At 42.9% G+C, this 24583-nt stretch overlaps 3 protein-coding genes across 12 annotated transcripts in view; 2 read left to right on the top strand and 1 right to left on the bottom strand.

Moving 5' to 3' along the window:
- Positions 1-732: 732 nt before the first annotated feature.
- TERF2IP (TERF2 interacting protein) lies at positions 733-2419 on the bottom strand. Its single transcript, XM_054199314.1, has 3 exons — positions 1945-2419; positions 1740-1816; positions 733-1176 (listed from the first exon to the last, which is right to left on the bottom strand). The coding sequence occupies exons 1-3, from the start codon at positions 2417-2419 to the stop codon at positions 733-735; spliced, it is 996 nt and encodes a 331-aa protein (XP_054055289.1).
- On the top strand, positions 2174-11336 carry KARS1 (lysyl-tRNA synthetase 1). Of its 2 annotated transcripts, none has more exons than XM_054198845.1 (14): positions 2174-2540; positions 3192-3342; positions 3539-3704; positions 4110-4203; positions 4475-4661; positions 4833-4958; positions 6559-6678; positions 6865-7027; positions 7121-7294; positions 7607-7692; positions 8365-8450; positions 8733-8859; positions 10469-10612; positions 11199-11336. In XM_054198845.1, exons 1-14 carry the CDS (start codon positions 2479-2481, stop codon positions 11283-11285), a joined length of 1773 nt encoding a protein of 590 aa, XP_054054820.1. In that variant the 5' UTR covers positions 2174-2478; the 3' UTR covers positions 11286-11336. The 2 variants fall into 2 exon arrangements, with proteins under 2 accessions (XP_054054820.1, XP_054054819.1); XM_054198844.1 differs by having other exon boundaries at positions 2477-2704.
- An 88-nt stretch (positions 11337-11424) lies between these two features.
- Positions 11425-24583, top strand: part of ADAT1 (adenosine deaminase tRNA specific 1) — a 29974-nt gene continuing 16815 nt past the window's right edge. For 2 of the 9 annotated variants that reach the window (XR_008466408.1, XM_054201328.1), the window contains exons 1-7: positions 11968-12177; positions 13012-13080; positions 14783-14837; positions 15578-15708; positions 16717-17323; positions 21122-21267; positions 23623-23722. Coding sequence is in view for 8 of the 9 variants with exons in the window: in XM_054201328.1 (XP_054057303.1) it covers positions 12009-12177; positions 13012-13080; positions 14783-14837; positions 15578-15708; positions 16717-17323; positions 21122-21267; positions 23623-23722 (1277 nt within the window). In the remaining variant the exon portion in view is untranslated. Of the gene's footprint in view, positions 11765-11967; positions 12178-13011; positions 13291-14782; positions 14838-15577; positions 15709-16716; positions 17324-21121; positions 21268-23622; positions 23753-24583 lie in introns of those variants that run through there. The other 7 variants (XM_054201332.1, XM_054201331.1, XM_054201333.1 and 4 more) reach the window with 7 other exon arrangements.

Raw genomic sequence — 24583 nt, forward strand, 5'->3', positions numbered from 1 at the left:
ATTGAGATGACTGTCTACTGGCCTGATGTTTTAACTGACAGATTCTGTAACATTGAGACTGAATATTATAATGTCACAGTAACCTTTTTTGGTCATTCCTGGTACATATGGCCACTCCCGAGACATCTCAGCATTCATTTATGAGACCAAGTGCCTTGCCTTCTGACATTAATATTCTTGATCTCTCTTTATGAACAGTTACATTGTCATTGTTAGAATCTCCAAATGTCTGCTGCTAATCAAGGTTTATTAACAAAAAAAGAGGTAATGACAACAACTGGCGGAGCAGGTTATGAAATGAGCATCCACAACACTTTGAAGTAGGACACATGACAGAGGACAGGCTGCTATTGTGCACAAATAATGTATTATAGGTTAAAGCCCTGAATGTGATTCTGTCAGATTTTGGTGCCAAGCCTGTTCAAACTCCTTTGCGTGCAGCAATGTACAGGCAGGACTGTCAGATGATTTATAGAGTAGATACACACTTTGAAGCAAATTTTCAGTGAAAACCTGATACTGCGTAGAATCTTTCTCTTTACCGTTTTCTACTTTTAAATGTTTAGTGCACTCGGTATTACAAATAAAAATCAAATAGAAAATAGGCCTTTTATAGAAAACTATTTTAAAGGATTTCTGAAACTTCAGAGTGCTGCATCAGATTTTATCACATTTGCATTTCTGAAATGACTTTGTTTTTTTTAAGTTCCTGCCACCGTCCTGCTTTGCTATCTAACTTTTCCTAAATGCCACCCGCTTTGCTACATTTTCAGCTCCAAATTTTGCTATCAATCTATTTCTGACACGTTCATCATCTTTTTGTAATTCCAAATCATCCTCTCTGCTCCATACAGGGTACCCATCCAAGCGCTGCCCCGTCTGCAGAAAGTATAAAGTTGTTTCCACTTCACCAGTGTTTTTCAGGAAGGCCTGTGTAACAGTGAACAGGTCCATACCGAACTTCTCCATGAAGTGCTGCATAGTTTTTACTACTTCTCCCACCAGACTGGAAGAAGAGCAAGTGCGTGCTGGTCTTTCGTCACTTTGTAACTGAGTATCAGGGAGAGCAGAGTCCTCTGGTCGAGTTTTCAAACCAGATGCTGTTTCTCCTGGGGCCTTTCCCTCTCCGTCTCGTGTAGCAAGTTCTTCCGAAATGTCTGAAGTGTCACTTCCTGACTAAAAGTAAGAGAAGTGGTCATCAATCAGACACAGTATTTTCTGGCAAGCTTCTTTTATCACCGCTACACAACCACCTTCCACTGTGACTCTACAGTACATAAACTCATAAATTCACTAGGCATAATAAAATTCAGTGACTGAAGTGAAGCCGTATGCGTTAACGAGGATAAAAAGAAAAGCATGAAATACAAGGGAGAATTTGAACAAACTAAGTATAAAAGGTGAAAGTAAACGTTAATGGCACCGCAGGAACATTTTATGCCTGAGGTGAAAGGATGACTTCCATTTGACAATACAGCTTTTAATGCGACAACGCCATCACATTAATTTCCTCACGTTAACTTGGGCACAGAATCAAACTCAGAAGATGCTCCGCAGCGAGGCACCACGTGTCCATCATAAGCCACGCAGGTCATGGCTCACACGAAGCTCCCCACTAGCCACAGCTGAAGGGATGCCACGCTGCAAAGCCATTTAAAACGCCGAGTTATCGTTGCACCGTTTTGTGACAACCAGGACCGGCCGCTCCCGGCGTGCAGAAGCGCCTGCAGCATACTCACCTCCGTGCTCTCAAACTCCCGGTTGGCTGCCTCGAACAGACCCCCGCTTTCTGCGGGCTCCGTCGTCCGCCGGGGCTCTGCGGGGAAGACGCGGACATCGGCTGCCGGGCCGTAGCAGGGCCCGCGGCCGCGGTCGCCCCCGGCCATCAACCCCCCCTCGCCCCGGCCGCTCTCCGCCCCCCCGCGCCGGCCGCCCCCCGCTCACCCCCGAGCCGCGGCCGCAGGTGCCGCCGGTAGCGCTCGCGCATGGCCTGCCAGCTGTGCCGCGTCAGGCCGGCCCGCTCCAGCTCCTTCCACAGCGCCCGGCCGCCCGCCCGCGCCTCGCCCCGCCCGCGCACCGCCCGCAGCAGCGCCGCGTCCTCCGCCTCCGTGAAGGCCAGGCGGCCGCGGGGCGAGGCGGCGGGCGGCGGGGCGGGGGGCAGCCGGAAGGGCTCCAGCGGCAGCCGTCGATTGCGCTCCACGCACTCCGTCACGTACTCGGTGGAGACAGCCCCGGCGGGCGCCGCCTCGCCGCGCTGCGCCAGGAGCACGGCCCCCGGCTCCTGCACCCGGCACAGCCGTCCGCCGCCCGCCAGCACCAGCGGCGCCAGACGCAGCTTGGCCAGCCCAGGCCGCACGTAGAACCGCATCGGGCTCCCGTCGTCCCACAAGAAGAGGGACCGCGACCGCCCCGCCGCCATCGCCGCCCCGGACGCGCAGGCGCGGCAGGGCCGGAAGGGCGTGGCAAGGAGCGGGGAAGATGGCGGACGCGGAGCAGCGCGCGTGCGAGGCGGTGGAGAGCGAGTCGCGCCTGAGCAAAAAGTGAGGGAGGACGGGCAGGGGGAGCCGGGCCGGGGAGGCCGGGCCGGGACAGGTCGCCCGTCGGAGCCGGCCATGCTGAGCCCTACCGCCGCGCGGCTCCGCGGCTGGGTCTGGAGGGCTGCGCCCGCCCTCCGGTGGCGCCGGGCACTTCACGACCGAAGCAGGTCGGTGCTTTGCGGTCTGGCGGGACCCGCCGCTCTCCTCACGAAGTCCCGGCCGGCCGGGGCGGGAGCCGTGGGGGGCCGGGCCGGGCACCGAAGCCGGCTTCGGGAGCCCTGAGCAGCGCCCGACTTTTTCCAGGGGAGAGTTTGCCTTAAGTGCTGTTTCGCTTGTGTGCTGCGTGGGGTTGCCGGGCACTTGTGTATAAAATGGGCTGTGGAGGGGCCTCGGGCACACGTTCTCAAGGTCTGTTTGCGGGTTGTTTAATTCGGTTTTAACTTTCTCGGAGTATTTGCATCTCGTAGGAGGTAAACTAAAAAAGTTCGAAGAATGAAGTGCTTAGACATGCTTAAGGATTACTTTTACGTTTGGTCAGAGTAAGGGAAACGGCAGGGCCATTGGTGCTTTGTGAGCTTTGGTAGAATCCTGCCGAGCATTTCCTTATCGGAACGTGGGAGTGCCTGCTGCATCCGTGTGCCTTCTCTTTTGCAGTGAGCTGAAGAGACGTTTAAAGGCTGAGAGAAAAACAGCTGAGAAAGAGGCAAAGCAGAAGGAGCAAAGTGAAAAGCAATCAAACAAGCTTTCTGTGACTTCTGACTCCGAGAATAATATTGCTGCTGATGAAGAAAGCTTGGATCCGAACGTGAGTGTCTGGCCTCATGCTTATTACTGTTCTGAGAATAAATGAGATTTACATTTGATTTTTTTTATTCGAGGGGGGTTAAAAGGGGAGAGACTTACATATCCCTACATAAGGCCAGCTGTGTTTCAATTTACAACCTGTAAAATGCTTTCAGTTTCTAACCAAATCGTTTCATTTTCTTTGTTTCTGGTAACAGCAATATTACAAGATCCGTAGCAATGCAGTCCAGCAGCTGAAGGGCACCAATGAAGATCCCTATCCCCACAAGTTCCATGTAGACATATCTCTGACAGATTTTATAGAGAAGTACAGTCACCTACAGCCAGGAGATCACCTGACAGACATTACAGTGAGAGTGGCAGGTAAAGGCTTATCGGGGGTACGGGAAGACGGTCTGTTGCTTTGCCAAGGCAAGTCTTAGCTGCCTTTAGTGATGGGGTGGTCTCTTCTTGAATTTTGCTGATTCCCTGTTACTCAGTCATGAAGTCTATAGCAGTGTTAGACTATTCAGGATGCGTCCTTTCAGACTGAGTGGACCTGCGCAACATCCTTTGTAACTACAAGATCAGATTGTGATACGGGCTCCAAGTTCATACAGTCTTTTGTGCACTGGTATTAACTTTAAGACATAACTGCTACTCTTTCATGGTTGGCAATCAATTCAGAGCTGACGATCCTTTGTCCAAGTGATAATACTGCGGCTTTTGCCCCTATATCCTTTCTGCTAGGGACTGTTGTCCTGATGTCCTGCATGCTTTGATGTTTAGGTCGAATCCATGCAAAACGTGCCTCTGGAGGGAAGCTGATTTTCTATGATCTTCGTGGTGAAGGAGTCAAGTTGCAGGTCATGGCAAATTCCAGGTAAGTAGAGGTATTCCCATCAGCATTCTAAACTGAACTGCGTTCTGGGGCCTAGAGATCTGTATTTGGGCATTCTATTCCTTTACCTCCTTAGGCTATTCATCTATGGGTTGGCTTAGGCAGCTACGTAGTGTTTTGCTTAGGATGTCGTGGTTGGCTTCACTGCTAGAAGAATCCTTTTTTTAAAGGATTTGGTCTGGGGAGAGACTTGCAGGACAGTTTGGAATGTTGAATTTTAGCAAAACTGCTTACATTGTTTTTGTAATTACAGGCTCTACAAATCCGAGGAAGAGTATTTCCGTATTAACAACAAGCTGCGTCGTGGGGACATTATTGGTGTAGAGGGGAATCCTGGGAAAACAAAGAAAGGGGAACTGAGTATTATTCCTTATGAAATAACTCTGTTGTCCCCATGCCTGCACATGTTGCCTCATCTTCACTTTGGCCTCAAAGATAAGGTACTTGTCATACCTGTCACTCTTGGAGGCAGTTTGGCGGACAGGTCTGAATGGATGACCTTTTATATCTGCTGAGGGTATCGGTCAACAACAAAGAAACATTAGTTTCGTTATTTTTTCCTTTGGTAGCACATTTGTCTAGCTTGTTCTAAAGATACTTGTTCTTTTCAGGAAACTAGGTATCGTCAGAGATACTTGGATTTAATTCTTAATGATTACGTGAGGCAGAAATTTATAACCCGTGCGAAGATCATTACATATATTCGGAGCTTTCTGGATGAGTTGGGCTTCCTTGAGGTAAGGCTCCAGTGTTTTATTTCTCTCTGTATACTGAATGTACCTAGAGCTTCTCAGCTTCAAGGATGCTTTATATTCAGACTCATACGCAAAATATTTACAGAAGTGAGAATAATTACCTCAGCAGGGTGTGTTTTATCACTTTAACGTAATGTGAGCCATGCTTCTGGGTCAGTAACATTAATTCTTGATGCTAAGATGTGAGGATACGGACAGGCATACTGATGTTCGTTGTGTTAACATGAAAGCCAAGCTGGTTTGTAAGCACAGCGGTTGACACGTGGCATATCTCACAGAATCAATTAGAAAATTGTTTGCTGCTTCCATCGGCTCTCTGAGTCATTCTGCTACTTTTTCCATCATTTGCAGCTACTTTCTCTTTCAACTTCAGGAGACATGGAACTGTTTCTCATGTAGTTGATAGTGTATATTGCTTGAAGCATAAGTGGTCACCTTCTAAACATCTAAGAAAACGTGCTTCTGTGAAAGAAAATTTGTAATGATTTGAACTAAATCAATTCACTGAAGCCTGCAGCAGGTTGATTGAAATCTTTTTTCTCTTTGAAATTATGTGTGTATTCAGAAATGAATTCATTTGGACTCTGGGATTCCCCATACATACAGACCTTCAGTAACAGCTTTTTAGATAAAGTGAATGTTTCCATATTCCCAGACATTCTCACTGCCAAATATTTTTGAATGCTCCAAATGTAAATAATTCTAATTTTTTCCCCAAAAAGCAATATTACAAAATGGTTTAGGTCTTGCAAAATTTGCAGCATCCATGGCGTTTCATTTCTTTCAGGACTGCTGCTTTACAGCTTTGCCATGGGGACTATCCTAAAGAATTCACGGCGTAAGCAATGATTTGGAGAAGATACTGAGGAAGGCTGCTACTTCTCATAAGTTTTATGAAACGGCTTGCTCTCTTACCCAAGAGCTAGATGCAGTGCTCCAGCTGGGGCCTCAAGAGAGTGGAGTAGAGGCCAAGAATCCCCTCCCTCCACCTGCTGGCCACACTGCTTCTGATGCAGCCCAGGATACGACTGGCTTTCTGGGCTGCAAGCGCGCATTGCCAGCTCATGCCCAGTTTTTCACGCACCAGTATCCCCAAGCACTTCTCGGCAGGGCTGCTGTCAATCCATTCATCCCCCAGGCTGTACTGATACTGGGGATTGCCCCGACCCAGGTGCAGGACCTTGCACTTGGCCTCGTTGAACTTATTTTTCTACAGTGCAGAGAGATGATTTTGTGACAATGCCACAGTCCAGTTCCTGGCTTTGACAATATGAACGCAGCAGGCTCATGTTTATAGTAAATGTGAATGATTCTTGATAGCAACAAGTAGTTTAAGTAATTTGTCTTCACTGACTGCATGGGAGAAACGTTCTTTAGTTCAGAATTGTTTTCCTATTCTATAATGTCAAACAAGAAATGAAATACAGAGATTTTTCATGAAAGCTAGCAGTGCTTTGTTTCTTTGTTTGCTCTACAGAGTTCTGCTTTGGAAACAGATTAGACGAAAGCAGGGCATTGAGGTAGGAGCTTGGAAATATTTATGCCACTGTTAAATTAACCATTTTTTGGTATTATTTTACAGATTGAAACTCCTATGATGAATGTAATTCCAGGTGGAGCTGTGGCAAGACCTTTTATCACATACCACAATGAACTGGATATGAATTTATACATGAGAATTGCTCCAGAGCTTTACCATAAGGTAAAATACAAGCCTCTCGTGGCTAAGCCTATATTCTCCAAACTGTTGTGATCTTATTCTAAAAAAATAAATGTAGCTAAAATGAGGATTATTCTTGAAGAAAGGTGGACTCATTGGGTTGGAGGGAGCTCTCTCTAGTTCTTTTGAAAAATTTTAGTGTGCTTACTAGAATTTCCTTTTGTTTAGATGTTGGTGGTTGGAGGCATGGACAGAGTATATGAAATTGGGCGTCAGTTCCGTAATGAAGGCATTGATTTGACTCACAACCCTGAGTTCACAACTTGTGAATTCTATATGGCTTATGCAGACTACCATGACTTGATGGAAATTACAGAGAAATTGCTTTCAGGTGACGTACGCAATATTAATTAAGAGTAAGAATCTCTGGAAGAATTGCAGATTATGTGGCATACTCTTTCTAAACTTCGGGTTCCTTTTGTAGGGATGGTGAAACATATTACTGGAAGTTACAAGATCACTTACCATCCAGATGGTCAAGATGGACAGGCCTATGAGATAGATTTTACTCCTCCCTTCCGACGAATTAGCATGGTGGATGATCTGGAAAAGGTCCTAGGAGTGAAATTCCCACCAGCTGAGTGTTTTGAAACTGAAGGTTAGATGCTGAACATGAATGTCCTATAATTCTTCCTTAACGATTTTTTTTCCCCCAAATAATACTGTCCAGTTGTGTGCGGTTGTGCGTAACTGTTGCCAGGTTTCTGAAATATAAAATAATTTACATTTTAGTGTAAACTGATTAAAAACAAATACGGGTTTTGCAGAATGGCATTTAAGCTCGTGTTTTCCATTATGTATACCATTAAGATCTTATGAATCACTGTAAGACATGCTGAAGGATGCAGAAAGAAAAAAACCCCGTGGTTTCCTGGGTGGCTTTTCTAATTTTTGTCTACAACAATTTCAGAAACTCGGAAGTTCTTTGATGACCTTTGTGCAGAGAGAAATGTTGAGTGTCCGCCTCCCAGGACAACAGCCAGGCTTCTTGACAAAGTAAGTAAAGGTGGTGTTTTTATAAGCCTAATGCCTTTGAGGATCTATCTGTATCAACAGAAGTCTGTTCAGAGCAAAAGTGTAGCTCTGTCTCGGAAAACACGCTGAAACGCACTTCAGCCATTTCTGTATCGCAGTGGGAAAACTTGCTGTGTCAGAATCTTTTTTTTTGTGTTGTCTCCACCAAAATGTAGTTTACTGTTGCCTGCTTAATGTGAGTGCTAGATGATTTTAGTTTGATAACTAGTCTCTTGTGCTTAAAGCAGATCTGCTTTATCTTATGTCAGTTTTGTCTGCAAGATCTGTGCGTTTCTATGTACCTTACTAAACTGGTAGCTTACCATGTAGTTCTTCTGTCAATTGTATTAAGTCTTTTCCGTTGTACCCAAAATATTGCTTGATAGCTGTTTTTTCTGCTGCTTTTCCTGTTCACCTTTGTTGTAATGTCCAAATGAATTATATTTTCATTTTTTTATACAGTTTTCGCTATGTCATTTTTCTTGTCTCTGTTAATGAAGACATTACCATGATCAAGAATTATTAGTTGGGAAACTTTTCAGTTTTATGGTATCTTTTTGAGTAGTGAAGAGAGGGAAGCAGGATGTTTAGAGAAGGCAGTGCCAGGAAAGTGATATTGTGCTCTACACAATTGTTTTGCTTTTGCTTTCCCAGTTAGTTGGTGAATTCCTGGAAGTCACATGTATCAACCCTACATTCATTTGCGATCACCCACAGATCATGAGTCCTCTAGCCAAATGGTAAGAGTATGAGACACAGTCACTGTTTAACTCTTTAAAATCCTCTACTAGGTTATTAAAAAGAGCCGGGGCGGGGGAGGGGGGTAGCACGGGAGCAGGAGCTCACGTTCCTGAGCTGTGAATCCCATCATCCAGGGAAGAGGTGTGCTGATACGTAGTAGTTTCAGGTTTTGACAGCTGTAACTGCTAAGTGTGGGCAATCCTCCTGAATTGATGTACGTGCTCTTTGCTTCTGTAAAGATGTTTATTTTAAGGAGCGGTTGTTTTATCGCCTTCACATAGGCATCGCTCTCGTCCAGGACTAACAGAACGTTTCGAACTCTTTGTAATGAAGAAGGAAGTGTGCAATGCATACACAGAACTTAATGATCCTTTTCGTCAGCGGCAGCTTTTTGAGGATCAGGCCAAGGTATGGTGTCTTGCTGATAGTGAATCATTGATATTGGCACGTAAGCAAAGAATATTTCCTATGTGTATTCCAAATCTGGCATTATTCCCTACTGCTGAAAGGAGTTGTTACTACTTGGAGCGAGTGTTTGTCACTCAAATGAAAGCCTGCTATTAAAACTTAATTCCTTTTAAAGGAGCTGTGCTCTCGAAGATAAACAAGTCCAAACGTTGCTGCTGATTAGTTTTTTAGTAGTGCGACTTTCTTTTGGAATATCTTCCCGTTTATTCTACCTGAAGTACTAATCTGAAAATGAGCAAATGTGCAAAGGCTTTTCTCTGTCTTGCTCAAGTTGAAGGTTACTTTTCCCCAATTAAGCATTTATCTAGTCATACAACATTATACTTACAGGTTCTTACATTTTTGTGTCTGTTACCAGAGTTTGAATGGTGTGTAAGAAATAGCCTAAATTCCTGAACTGTGTTACTACTGTTTTAAATTTGGTCACAGAATAGAGCTGCAGACTGGAAATTATTAGGCTTGCAAATTTATAGTACTAGGTTTCTCTAGATAAGTCTTAGAGAGGAGTGACTGAAACTGATTTTGTAATTAATTAGGTATACACATCCATGAATGCATGCATGCCCACACAACTGAGGTCAGATGATGCAGTCTGCAGACAGAGCTCCTGGTCTTCCTACTCTTTCTAATGGCTTCACAGTGCTTGAGAAGATTAAACAATTGTCAAACCCAGGAAAATAGAATTATGTTAACTAACTTACTCAATAGTAAACTTCAGAATGTTCAGTTAGAATGAATAATATTACAGATTTCTTTTACCTTTGGTCTGTTGTATATATGTTTGCTGCAGTTGTCTCTCATGATTATAGCCAGACTGTGCAGGCATATTATATGTGCTGAATGAAAATGTGCCCAAAAATTTAATGTTAAGGTGGAAATTGAGATGAAGGATGGCAGCTTGCATTTCAGGATTTTCAGACTCAGGCAGAAAAGTTTGCTTTAACAGTTTTTTGCAAAGTCTTCTGTGAAACTGTGAGCCAAAGTGTTTGTTGCTGTTTCAACACTTGGCATTTTCTAAATTTGAGAGGGAGGGCTAGTCTGCGTTTTTATTATTGTGCCTTTTGGCACTTGGAGGCTGTCAGGGTCAGATGCATTAGTTACTGTCTCAGTGAAGGGTTTTTTAATCTTTCTACTTGAGGGGAAAAAAAACAATCACTAAACTTTGTTTCATGGAGGAACTACTGATGATTCAAACAATTATGTTTATTAGTTGTTTCTGCAAGCATTAAATAGAGGCAAGCAATAAAGAACATGAGAAGCCTTTGAAAGCAATTTATTCCACTGCCATCTGCTGCCACATGGCCCTGGTGATAGCTTTTACTGAAGTGAAGTGCCAGGGCCTTTGTCTAGAAAGGAAACTTACCTCTAGGCTCAGTTCCTTTCTTATCTGTACTTTGGAAGCATCTGTACAGGTGACCTCCACGATTCTCTGTGTACTGAGATTCCTTCATCGGTTACTCACTTATGCAGCTGTATAGGGCTTTGGTTTCATCAGTTACATGGTTGCTACAAATACAACCCACCTTTTGCTATTCATTTTCTCATTTAGGCAAAAGCTGCAGGTGATGATGAAGCCATGTTTATTGATGAAAACTTCTGTATGGCTCTGGAGTACGGCCTTCCTCCTACAGCCGGCTGGGGCATGGGAATTGATCGCTTCACCATGTTCCTTACAGACTCCAATAACATCAAGGTAAATGTTAGAAATGGCAGTGCTTTGTCAGAGAACAGGGAATTGGATTCTGCAAAGAAAACAAATAACAGGCAGCGTAGTTGTTTGAGATTCTTTAAGACGAGAATTCAGAGTGGTAGGGTGTGGAAGGGACATTCAGAGAGCATCTAGTCCACCCCCCACCGCCAAAGCAGGGTCACCTAGAGCAGGCTGTCCAGGAATGCATCCAGGTGGGTTTTGAATCTCTCCAGAGAAGGAGACTCCACAGCCTCTCTGGGCAGCCTGTTCCAGTGCTCTGTCACCTTCAAAGTAAAGAAGTTTTTCCTCATGTTGAGGTGGAATTTCCTGTGTTCCAGTTTGTGCCCGTTGCCCCTTGTCCTGTTGCCGGCCACCACTGAAGAGAGTCTGGCCCCATCCTCTCGACGCCCACCTTTTAGATATTGATAAGCATTGCTGAGATCCATTCCACCTCAGAAAAGCCCTCCTTTGTCGCACTTACAAATCTCCCCAGAGGCTGCCGTGCCCAGACTGGCCCACAGGGCCCTGCTCCCCAGGCCGGGGCGGGGGCGGCGGCCCTGGCGCCCGCTGACGGTGTTTCTTTTCGCAGGAGGTGCTTCTCTTCCCTGCCATGAAGCCGGAGGACAATAAGAAGGAGGCGCAGCCCGACCCGCCCGCCGAAGGCACCTCAGTGTGAGGAAGCGCCTCAGCGTGAAGAAGCCCCTCAATAAACGCAGTCTTTGCCGCCGCCCGTCTCCGTGTCTCTCTCTGCGCCTGCGCCGCCGCCGCTCCCGGCGGGCCCCGCGCGCGGGGGGGACGGGGGAGGAGCGAGCAGCTGCGCGCGCGCGGGCTGCTTGTCGCTGGGGCGGGTGTCCAGCCACGGGGCTTCGGTTGCCGCCGCCCGGCCCGGCGTGGAGCGGCGGCGCGGTTAACCCGGAGGGTAGGGCCCGAGGGCGGCGTGATGTACGCTTGAGTGCTACACAGCGCGTGGCTCGGGGCTGCCCCGGCTGTTGGGGCTCGGCGGTTGCCGGGGCAGTGTGGAGGCCCGGGGGCCTCGGCTTGAAGGCGGTTTCGCCCGGCGCCTCAGGTGCGGTGCGGGGCCTGTACGGGCGCGGTGGTGTGGTGCACGCCGTTGGCCGCTGCCTAATGGGAACCCAGCAATCTCACCTGCTCCTGGTGAGAATCCTAAGGATTCTAGCTTTGGTTTTAATTCCTGGCGATTTGGGAAAAAAGGTTTTTATTTTGTATGTTTCTTATAAACAATCCTGCAGGGGTGATGCAGTTAGGCTTTGGACATTGGACTCTGGTAGGGGAAAGTGTCATGCAGATCAAGGCGGTAGGGTTTGAAGAGATGGGGCTTGTTAATCAGTGCTGTGATGGAATCCAATTCTGTTTAGAACCTGCATTTGCATCGGGAGCCATGTGGTCTGCTGATGAAATTGCCGAGCTGTGTTACCTGCATTATAGGACCAGACTTCCTAAGCAGGGGAAGCCAAATCCAAACAGGGAATGGACTTCACTGGCAGCTGTTGTCAAAGTGGAGTCTGCATTGCGAAGAGAGGTTCTTGCTAGTCCAGGGAATCTGCAGGGTAAGAATGAGTTGGGACTGGGGCGAGAGGGGGGAAGGGGGAGAGGACATGGCAGTCCTTGATGCTTTTTTTTTTTTTCTCTTTTTTTTGAGATACCTTTTAAAAAGAGCATACACTTCTTCGTATCTCATTTCTGCCTCCACCCAGATTCTTTACTCTTGGTCATTGTAAAAGCTCTTACAGCTTCAGTTTGGAAAGAGACAGTTTTAGTGAAACGCTATTCACTGTAACTAAGAAGGTGAAAGCCTGCATTTGGCTGTTCAATAAGTGGCGAAAGTCTAGACAGGACCTGGATTCCTAATGTAAACCATTGCAAAAGTGTGTTTGGCTACTATTTGAAAGAATCCTAAAGAGGTCTCAGTTCGCTCTCCTTTAACACACTGCATTATTACATTGTGAGTTTGTGTTAGTTCACCATCATCTTCCTTTCCCTTACTGGCACTTCCATGTTGTCATGCAGATTATATCCCATGCTTCTTTCTTACGTGTTTGAGGAGTCCCGTGCCAATGTCCACTTTGTGTTGCTTAGCATATCAAGCCTTTGTTAGCACGCCTGTTACAGGAATTGTATACCTTTCCTTTGTGTTGCTTAGCATATCAAGCCTTTGTTAGCACGCCTGTTATGGGAATTGTATACTTTTCCTAGCACTGGTGCTTTTGCCTGTTATGCTCTGTTCTCCAGCTGATACTGTTTCCTTTCTGGAACGTCACATGGCCTGCCTTGCTGTACCTTAGCGTCTACACAATGTTCTGTGTGTTCTTGTATCGGAACGACTGTATGAGAGCAATGTGACTGATGAGAGTTCGCTCAGTTAATGTTGTTTCTTTTTTCAGTAACAAAGGAAGTTGTTGCAATGGGAACTGGAACAAAATGTATTGGACAAAACAAAATGAGAAAAACTGGTAAGTATGGTGTAAAATCCAAGAACTGATAACTAATGCTACCTTCTTTCTTGCTGGTGTCGTAGAATCAATGAAAATGTCCAAGGCATTTTGCTCAGACTTCTGGATTGTAGCTAGAAGCATAAGCCAGACCTCACCTTGCCAAGAAGAAAGGGGCTTAGGCAGCCAGAATGGCTGCCCTGAAAGTTTGCTGCACTTGCTGCCTTAAAGGTGAATAAACTTTCTACGTGGAAGTGTGTAGTTTAGGCCCTGAGTCTGCATACCCAAAGACTTCATAGCTAAAAGCAAAACAAAACATAAGCAAAATAGTTGTGCTTCAGTCACTCATTACAGTCTCATTTTATTGTGATCTGATGCAAGAGATACCACTGCTGAGTTAGGGTAGGGGCGACACCAGAAAGGTACTACCAAGCTTTTTCTCCCTTACCGTATATTCTGTAGCTAAACAGTTTTTTAAGTGTTTGTACAATAAACGTATGGGATAGATGCGTGACTTCCCAGAGCTACCATGTCTTACCATTTATTATAGGGCTTTCCTTGTTTTGCATGTCCATTTTTTTTTTATTCAAAATGTATCTGTCTCCTCTCCTAGGAGAGGGGAGAAGCCATAATGCTGCAAAGTGACTCAGGAGGAAAAGTGTGAATATGTAGGTACAGGGCTTTCTACCTTCTTTAGCCTTCCAAGGGGGAGTAGAGCAAGGTAGGAGCAAATGGTTTTGCGTGCATCAGTTTTAGGCTGTTCCGTGTTCTGTATAATGTCCTTCATATTGAAGTGAATTAGTGGACCAAAAGAGAATAAACTAAATTCTGTATCTTAGACTTTTGTAGATGTTTCTTGTGATTTAGCCATCTTAGAAGAGTATTATTATAGAAATTTTTCTGATTAAGAGAATTGTGGTTAAACTGTTGTATTACTTACAATTTAGGTATTAAGAGTCAAAGTAGAAATTTTAACTAGTAAAATGTAAAGCTAGTTCCTCTCTGTTGCTTGTCTTCAGTGATCTTAAGTTTAGAGAATATTTTACTCTTATAATGTTAATTTATTTTTAAATTAACTTGGTTAGTAGGTCATGTTAATGGTTATTGGCTAGAGAACTTTTAAACTTTTAGAACTGTTAAAGAGGACTTTTATCACCTGGCCTTTTATTCTGGAAATATAAGCTGATCTACAGATCCTGTTCCTATAGACACTGCAATAGGGGGACACTGCAGGAAGTTTGAAGATGAGATTTGTAAGTCTGGTAAATATCAGAATTATTTACAAGAAGATAGTTTAAATTGTAGGACATAGTGCAACAAAATACTTCAACCAAAAGCTTAACGAACACTTGAAACTTTCCAGATGTTGTGCTTAATCTGAGAATATCAATATTTACTATTAAGAACAAAGATCAGGAACATTTTGAAGGAAGCCAGTGTTTATTCAACTCAAAGAATCTCACATATCATAAGAGTTAAAATCTGGTATTTAAACAAGTCTCTGACCCGCTACAGGGTGAAGACTTTTATCAGTCACTTGTGTAGGCTGTTGACCTCCTTTTGTAGTAATTGGAAGTTTAAATATCTTGGAGTAACCTAATACCAACGTTAAACCTTCAATTGCTAACAAATCTGGAGAACTGTCACCTGTCAAATTCTGTTTGCTTTGTTCGTCTCCTTTTCAGTAATGATGCTTATTGTTCTCATTTGGTTGTTGCTTTAGGAGACATTCTGAATGACAGTCATGCTGAAGTTGTGGCCAAGAGGAGCTTCCAGAGGTAAGGCGTGAAGTTCACGTACTGTTGTTCAGTGCCACTTGAGGTTGTTGTGATACAAATGGTTTTGACCTACAGCTGAAACAGCCACACTCTGCAGCTTCAGGGAAAGAGACGGTGTTAACTTTTTTTTTTTTGTGTAGGCAGCCTTTTTTTTCCTTTGCTAGCAGGAGTTTAACCTAATTTTTACATTTCTAGGTGGTGTTAAGGCCCTTTCACAAAAGCTTGTTTCTTCCTTGTTCTTGTAGAGCCTCTGTACGAAGAAGTAGGATCTGATTTCATGTGAAGGCAGTGCTGGTCTGATGACTAGTAAGGGCAGCCTTTTTCTTCCCACATAGCAGTCCTCTTGTTCATGTGGGATAAGCTCGTTCAAGCAACTGAGCCAGGAGAATAGTAATGGTACAGAAACAAGTACATTTCTTGTGGCTTGATGCCACTCAACTGTCTCTCACAGAATCGAATGAGTTGCAGTGCTGGTAAAAATACAGTGTGGGAGGAGGGGACCTTACATATACGATTTGAGGAGATAGTTAATTCCACTGAATCTAACCTGTTGAGGTCTGTTATCAAGGTTCCAATGATGTGTTTGTGTTATGGAGTATGTTGGATGCCATCTGTCTGTGGAAGCGTAACTGACTGGCTGTTCTTAGACTTCATCAGGAAAGAAGAGGCATCTAATTTTTGTTGTTTTCCTATGCATCAAAAATGAAGTGAATGTTTCGTGAAAACTTTCTGCCTAACAGGTATCTTCTCTATCAGATGGGACTGGCACTTTCCCATCAGCAATGCAGTATCTTTATTCCGGGAACTGAAACTGGGAAATGGAAACTCAAACCAAATATCATCTTTGTTTTCTTCTCCAGTCATACCCCATGTGAGTATGCTGGAGTGAACCAATTTCGTGGCTCCCACTTGTATCTTTCCTGCCCCTTTCCTTTCTTTGGTTTCTCTTTGTCTCTTTGATCTGGAGTGAGAGTGAGGCAGTAACTCATGTTATCAGTATGTGCCCTAAGATGTACTTGACTGATCCTCCACAGACACGTTTGCATTTTATCTCACTGGATGTGATTCATGAGAACTCAGTAAATCCGGAAAATGCTCTTTCTGGTGCTATTTTTTTAAAATACACAAAGATGAGGATCTATTGGCAAAATGTAGACTCTTGGTCTACCGTCTTATCAGATGCCTTGATGTTACCAGAACAAAGAAGTCTAAGCACTTTCAAAATTTGCTTCATTAGTACTTTGCATAGTGAATTAGTTGCTCATACATTTTCATGATTTTGGTGGCATTGCTGGAGTATGCTGTGATGGTTTTCTTCGTTAATGTAGTATGAGAATAGAATCTACATCTTCAAATTTAATATCAAGAATAATTTTCTGACTAACTTTTTCTCACATGCTTGCCAGGCTTTGTTTGCTTTGAACTGAGCTTCAGAATTTTGTTTCTGAGCTTGTTTTAGTGATACAGATTAAAATTTCTATCCTTATTTGATAGGGTTATTCTTTAATTATTCTTTTGAGGTTTGTATTGTTTAGTTAGACCAGACTAGTGTTCCTGTGAGGAAACTTCAGCACTACTTGTAGTCTGTCAAATGCCTTTGACACCTTTTGCTTTATAATTTTTGTTTAATTTTTTTTAATTATTATTTCTTAAGTAGAATGCAAAATTCAGAATGAAACATATATTAGCTCAAATTTCAATGAAGTCTTATTTATCATTTTACAGGGCAATGTTGTTAGAAAAGTATGTTGTCATAGGTAGATTTTCCTGAATGCAAGTCTGTGAAAGCTAGTAGTAGCCATAATATGACTGGTGTGATGCGTTCCAATCATGAGAGATGCATTTTTGGCCAATTTTGATATTACTTCTTTTGTTCTAGGTGGAGATGCTTCTATTATTCCAATTAGTGAATCAGAGAAACGGCTTTCTAAGCCAGTGACTGAAGATGATGCAGCTGGACAATCAGCAGAGTGTAGAAGTAACCATGATCATTTGCATCCAGAAGATAAAAGGAAATCAGAGAAAACGGCAAGTAATCATATGATCAAGAGAATGAAAACAGACAGTGGTGGTTATTTTTCCGTAATCACTGAAGACCTGGCTGTTCAGCAAGTATCTGTGAAACAAGAAGACAAAACAAGTACAAATTCTGCAGAGATGCAAACAGCTAATAAGGAGACTGGCTTAGGGAAACCAAAGGTAGTAGATGTTTATAGAACTGGAGCGAAATGTGTGCCTGGAGAGCTGGATGATGCCCGAATACCTGGGGTAGGGTATCACTGTGTGGGATTATTACGAGTGAAGCCGGGTCGTGGGGACAGAACGTGCTCTATGTCCTGCAGTGATAAACTGGCTCGCTGGAATGTGTTAGGGTGTCAAGGAGCTCTTCTGATGCATTTCCTGCAGTATCCAGTGTATCTGTCAGCAGTTATAGTGGGGAAGTGCCCATATAGCCAAGAAGCTATGCGGAGAGCAGTTATTGAAAGGTAAGTGCTCTCCTTTGGAAATCAGGTAGTGTGTGTGGAGACAATGAGTTACGGAAGACAACAGGTGTCACGCAAATACCAGGACTTTGCACCAAAGTCATCTGCAGAAAATGTGAATTTCTGCAAATCCATGTTTTCAGAAAGTAGCCCTGTGTAGTATGGAGTAAAGGTGACTACTGCTGATGAGTCAGACTTGAAGATTCACAAAAGAATTTCCATTAGTTCAGGATCTCCTTGGTTGTCCCTTCACTGAACAGTGAGAAGCTGTTACCCACCTGAGTTTTTCTAGAAGCTTTCCATCAGAAAAAGCAGCTGGAAGGATACAAACTTGGTGTAGTGAAGTTGAATTTTTCTTGCCCTCTTCCTGACTTTTATTTCCTCAGGCAGGCTCAAGAAAAGTTTTAATTGATTTAGTTATCCATACTCCACAAAGTCGTTCTGAATATCTATAGGTTCCTTTTATAGGATTGTGTTGGTGAGCAAAAGCACGTTTTATTTCTTGCAGGACCATTCCTTAAAATTAAATTAAAAAGCCCCCAAATCCATCCATCCTAAAGGCAACTTGACTGAAATGACTCCAAATGAATGCACAGGTAGACTTTTGCACTGTGGAAGGGATGTCTTTCTGGTTGTCCTTACAGATGTTTTTATAACTTAGCCTTAACTGAATTTCTTAGTTCTTTGGAAGCTTTCACTGATTTTTAGACCCTGCTTTCAGACTTACTTTCCAGCAAGTAAAAGGTGCGGTATTTTAAACTTCTTTTGAAGGGAATTGCTGTCTTCCTAAGTTTGGATCCCAACTTAAAATTTTCCAGGAGGTTAATACTGGAGTTATTGCATACGCATACAAGTCCATCCCATGTAAAATTTCAAAATTGTATTGTCAGTCCATTCTCAGCAGAGGTTTTTGAAAACTGCGATTCTAAAGTTCTGACTGTATTGTGTGTTCAGGTGTGCTGCCCAGCCCATGGAAACTGAGTTATAGACGTAACGTGGAAACTGCTGTGGAGTGGTAGAGTGCATATAGGTTTAGAAAGATGAATGCTATTTGACAACCAGATTGGAAAATCATGATTTCATGTCAATGCTTTCTATTAGTGTTTTTTCTATTAGTGTTAATTGTCACTTTGTTGCTTTTTGAGCAAAACTTAGTGCTTCTGGGACACTTTACGCTTGCATGTAAGCTAGCATCTCTCGTTGGTCTATTCCACCACTTACATTCGCACTCATTTGGATGTGCGGTGCAAGTTCACCTTTTGTAGTCTGTGCGTTCTGAGGGATGCACTTCAGAATTCTGCCGTGCTGACCAACTTGAAAAATTTCTGTGATTAAGTGACTGGCCTGGTAGACAAGGGTAGGACAGTGAATATTGTCTACCTAGACTTCGGTAAGGCTTTTGACACTGCCTCTTGCAAGATCCTTGTAAAGAATCTGTTACAGTATGGGCTGGATGAGCAGACCATGAGGTGGATTGAAAACTAGCTGAATGGCTGAGCCCAGAGCGTGGTGATGATTGGACAAAGTGTAGTTGAAGGTGTAACTAGCCATGTACTAGGTCCAGCCCTGTTTAACATCTTCGTTAATGATCTTGATGATGGCGCAAAGTGCACCGCCAGCAAGTTTGCTGGTGATTTAAAACTGGGAGGAGTGGCTGATAGGCCAGGGCATTGTGCTGCCACCCAGAGGGACCTCGACAGGCTTGAGAAAGGTAGGAACCTCATGAAGTTCAGCAAGGGGAAGTGCGAAGTCCTGCCCCTGGGGAAGGAGCGGCCCCATACACCAATATATGCTGGTAGCTGCCCAGCTGGAAAGCAGCTTTGCAGAAAATTGCCTAGGGGTGCGGCTAAACCCCAAGTTGAACGTGAGCCAGCAGTGTGCCCTGGCAGCACAGAAGGCTAATGGTTTCCTGGGCTGCAGGTCCAGGGAGGTGATCCATCCCCTGTACTGGTGAGGCTACACCTGGAGTGCTGTGTCCAGTTCGGGGCTGCTCAGCACAAGCGAGACGTGGACATACTGGAGAGCGTCCATCTAAGGGCCTCAAAGATGTTTAAGGGATTGGAGCATGTCTCCTATGAGGAAAGGCTGAGAGAGTGGGACTGTTCAGCCTAGAGAAGAGAAGGCCTGGGGGGATTTTATCCATGTGTATAAATATTTGAAGGGAGGGTGCAAAGAAAACGGAGCCAGGCTGTTTTCAGTGGTGCCCAGTGACAGTACAAGAGGCAGTGGGCACACGCTGAAGCACAGGAGGTTGGTTCCCTCTGAACATCAGGAAACACTTTTTCAGTGTGCAGGTGATGGAGCGCTGGCAGAGGTTGCCCAGGTTGTGGAGTCTCCCACCTTGGAGATACTCAAAAGCCATCTGGACACGGTGGTGGGCAACCAGCTGTAGGTGGCCCTGCTTGAGCAGGGAGGGGTTGGACCACATGAGCTCTGGAGGTCCCTTCCCACCTCCACTGTTCTGTGATTTAATGAAGTGGTTCAGGACACATAGCATGTGACAGCTCGTACTGGTCAGCTGGAAAAAGACCAAGTGTTGTGTTAGACTGGAAAGGCAAAGCTTATGTGCATTTCCATGGTGGTAAAATTTTGATTGCTTCTTTGATGTAAATTACATCCAAGATTTCCTTTTTCTTCCTGCTGTGAGTAGTAGAGCTGTGTTAACCCAACCTGTCACCTCAGGGAAATTTATGAGAGGAGAAGTGCACTGCTGCTAAATGAGGAAAGTCATCTGCTGTGCACTGGCTTTTTTGCTCCTCAGATCCTTAAGTTCATGAAAACTATCCCAGCAACAAAGGGATAGGAAGTGGGTATTTTTTTTTTTTTTTTTTTTTTGCTAGGAAGTTGTATCAGTGCAACAAAGGAATTCGTAAGCATTAGAGGAGAGTAAATGGAACTGGGCAGAGTGGGGGGGGAAGGAGAGCAAGAAAGAAGCTGGGGAGCTGAACCACTCCCTCTAAGAGGCAGTTACTAGACCAGTTCATCTGAAAGGTTTGACTTTGTTTAGTAACTCCTTTTCTCCGTAGCCTTGCATCCTTCTAGGATAGTTATAAAAGAGGTCATAGTATATTAATAGGGGAAACTCTAGCTACTTCTCCAGTGGAGCTTACTGGAAAATCCGTTCCCGTGTAACACGAGACAAGAATTTGCCCAGCCTCATTCACCTTGGGTTGTAAAGTCAGGCACTTCTGCAGACTATCACATCTGACAATGTGAACCTCAGTCGTAATTCATTCCTGCTCTATGTAAATATTATGATTATTAAACACGTGCCATTTTTTCCTCCTTATATGATGCTAATCCCATTCGGTGTGTAATGATAATTTAAAGTAACAAAGATGAGATTATACATGGAACTCTTAAGTATATTTTGTATCTTTCTGGTCTTTGATTTTGAACCTTTAGGTCCCTAAAACAGTTTTTAATGTAATATGGTTGACTATGTAAATACTTGATTATTGTTTTTTATTGTGTTTGCAGAAGTATATTACAGTTTTTATCCTGTTTTATCTCCATCGATTATACTAGCTTTTAACTAGACCTTTTTTAAAATCAATTCATCATATTTTTTTTTAGGCTGGACAAGGTCTTAATAAACTATGTGGCTTTGTTTTTTTAACAGATACTTTTTTGAAGGGAAAAATGTCCCCAAACCTCCTTGTCTGTCTTTTATAACTCGTGTTCAACTCAGTTCTAACATAAAAGTAACATGTTTTAGATTATGAAGGGAAATTGCACAAAATGGGCTTGTTTGGGAAGACCAGACTTAAAATGACTTGCATTTTTCCGTGTTTACTTTAGGTGTCAGCACATCTCGTTTTTACCAGATGGTTTTCTCGCTCAGGAAGTTAAGCTGCTGCAGTCGGATCTTCAGTTTGAACATAGCCGTCAGGCAATTCATGAAGTTCAAACTAACAGCAAAACAAAACTTGTTCCTTGTAGTGCAGGTGAGTTAACTTGGGCTAGGTGCATAACTATACGCAAAAGTCCAAATGGAAATTATGTGGGTTTAGTGGTTTGCTAAAATGGAACATCATTCATTGCCAGTGCTAGAGGCAAAGTGTGACTTACAGCATTAAATTAATTTCAGGCCAGAACTTAATTGTTAATAATTAATAATATCCAGCTGAGCCTCTAGTTCTCTGTAGGGAGTTTTCAGACTGAATAAACACTTCGTTGATGCCATTTAAGAATTTATAATCTAAACAAAGACAGAAAATAACCAGTGAAAGCAAAAGTTCTGAGGGCATTAAGAAAACAAAAATATCAAAAGACTTCCTGTTTCAGTTAGTTTCATGTTCTGCTTGGTAATGAAGAGAATACGTGCCATGCTGAGTTATGACTATAATTGCTCCAGAAACCTGTGAGCGTAGAAAGAACGCAGAGTAGTATAGTGTAAAGGTTTAATTGATAAAGGTTTTGGACATTGCATTTTTTGTCATGGCGATGAATGAATATGCAAGTCACGTTGTGACTTAGCAACAGGGGCTCATTTGGGTAAAAAAAACTAGTGGAACTGCCACTGTATATGTATGGTTAAGCAGTTTCTTTAAACTTAGACATGCCTACCTTCTGCTGTTGTGATCTTTTCTGGCTTAACTGGAAGTTATTCTATTACAGTAGAGCTGATGATAAAATAGAATGGAAACAAAGAGTTCCTTAATGGAATTCAGATTCATTAAATTGGAGTTATTTACAGGTGCCAGGAAGGAAAAGATTTTGATTCTGTGAGATAAGAAACAAAATCCATCATTGAAAAATTGTGACAGTTCACTTAGCAAAAAAGATCTGAAGTCAACTGTGACTAAATTCCTGTGTGTGCCTTTCTTTCTGTACAGTTACTCAGATAATTTTGTTAAATAAAGATGAATGATGCTTTATCACACATTTTTTTGCCTATATGAATTATGCTGGGATGACTTTTTTCTTCTAGAATAGAGGAGTAGAATAAACTGTAAATTCATGACTGTTACACTGAGTATTGAAATATGCTTGATAGAAACATTTCAGCTGGTATTTTTAAAAAGAAAAATGTGTTCCATTTAATATTTTGAAGTTTGTGATAGCTATAAAGAAATGAAAGAATAGAAAATGTTTTCACTTTTAAGTAAATTTTTGCCTGCTTGTCGGAATCTGATATCCTCTGACCAGGTGGTTTTAGATACTCCACACATGGAAGGTTTAATGTTTAATACCAGTTGTATGTATTTAATGTTGTTTGATGTCACACACAGGACTTTAATTATTAGAGCGATACAGCATTATACCTAAGTCACAGCGCAAGGACAATTCACACTTAGCAGAGTGTGGCAATTGCAGCATAAAGTTGAATCATAATACAAGTGTGATTAACCTAACTAATCTCCATAATATGCTTTATAATATGTAGCTTTTGAGCCTCTTGAATGGCAAGGTGGTATCATGGAGGAGAGAAGCTGTGAAAATTGTCTTTAGAGTTAATGCATGTGCAGCTATTTTGCCTGTTAGGAACACAGAGAAATGGAAGAACTTGGAGAACAAAAATTGTCTCAAGGGAGTAGAAGTTAAAGGCTACGGAGGGACAGATTGAGCATGTTTTTGCTTCTGTTAACGTGCTACTGATGCTTTTAAATCTATAAGGTATGGCATGCAGTTTCAGCATTAGGAAGTTTACAGTCTATGATGGTTATAAGGTTACAAGAATGGGGATAAAGGATGAGGTGGTTGGCACTTGCTATCTCTTCCAACAAATTATTTTTATTTGACTACTAGCTAATAACATTTTTCAAGTAAAGTCTAGAGATACTTGATGTATGTCAGTTATCAAATGTAGCAGACTATTTAGAGTATACAATACACAAATAATAGCACACAATAAATTAATACGGAAAACACAGAATGACTGGTGCAAGTAGCTTAGGGGAGTATTTCATAGACTTATATGAAAATAAGCTGTCTGACTTGGAAATTTCTTCATTCTTTGGCTGAACAGGATGTACAAAAGAAAGTAGAATCCCCCTAAAAAGGGGAGAATTACAAAGCTGGAGGCCAAATATTTAGAGGCATGGATTCTTGAAGGACATGATTAAGATGAAAGCTCTGTGTGTGTATATAATTTTTTTTTTTTTTTTAAATTAAACAGAATTTACCTGTTCTTTTAGGTACTGGAATCCTTGCCCTAGAGAGCCATGGTCTTCTTTCTAGTTTGAATTTTTTTTTTGGAAGCAGCATAGTATCATGTGACCTCATAGAATGGAAGGAACTGTTAAGTTCTGCTTTGGTGATGAGAGCACCTCCCTTGTTCATAATCCTTTCTTCTACAGCTATCAGTTGGAGTGCGGTCCCTGAGCAGCCTCTGGACGTCACCTCAGATGGCTTCCGGCAGGGAACAACAAAGAAGGCAATTGGGAGCCACCAGAGCAGGTGTGAGAATGTTGTGATATCTGGATGCATGTACGTACTTGTTAGTGTACGTGCCTCTGTCAGCTCGTGTGGTGTGTAGTGCATTGTCAGAGCAGAAAGAAATCAAGGGAGTGGGGGAAAGAGGGGAAAGGTAGGGAATGGGGGAAAAGGAAGAGTCACTGTGTAAGGGAGAGTAGGGGAGCTGGAATGACAAAAGTTGAGTGAGGGTTAACAAGTTTATCCTATTTCTTCTTTGTCGCTATTGATTAAAGAGAGCGTTGTAGACAATGGCGGTAGGGTCTATGATCAGTCCTTAATAAAAGACAACTTAGTTATTGGTGAAGTTAGCAGAATTTTTGCGTTGTATCTTTTGGATTGATGACTGTGAAGGAAATGTGTGTGTTGCAGGTTGTCTTTTTACAGTTTTCTTTTCCTGTAAGAGTCAGGCCAGCAGACCTGGATGTATGATTGCTAAAAGGTGTTGCTTTGAAATGTGACTTTCTGCCTTTAAGTTTGAAAATGTTATGAAACGCTTGCAGCAGATTCCTAACACAAAACATGTTACCTTTCCAATTGTAGTCATGACACTGTGCTCTTTAATAAATGTCATAATCTTCTGTCAACTATTAATGTTTAAAGAAACAGTTACAGATTTTTCTTGTGGTTGAGAGGAATTACTTGTAAATATCTGCTTGTAAACATTACTTGTAAACAATCAAATTTCTCCATCTCTCTACATTTTCCTCAGTTTAGGTGAGGTGACCAAAGTTACCATTGCTCTCTGAAAGTTCAGCTTGGGGGTTAAGGTCATGTTTTGGTTGTTGGCTGCTTATAATTTCCAATTTACCAGTGGTCGTATTGTTCACTTTTTCCCAGGCTTTC

The sequence above is a fragment of the Rissa tridactyla genome, chromosome 4 (genome assembly GCF_028500815.1).
Source record: "Rissa tridactyla isolate bRisTri1 chromosome 4, bRisTri1.patW.cur.20221130, whole genome shotgun sequence".
Classification (NCBI taxonomy): Eukaryota; Metazoa; Chordata; class Aves; order Charadriiformes; family Laridae; genus Rissa; species Rissa tridactyla.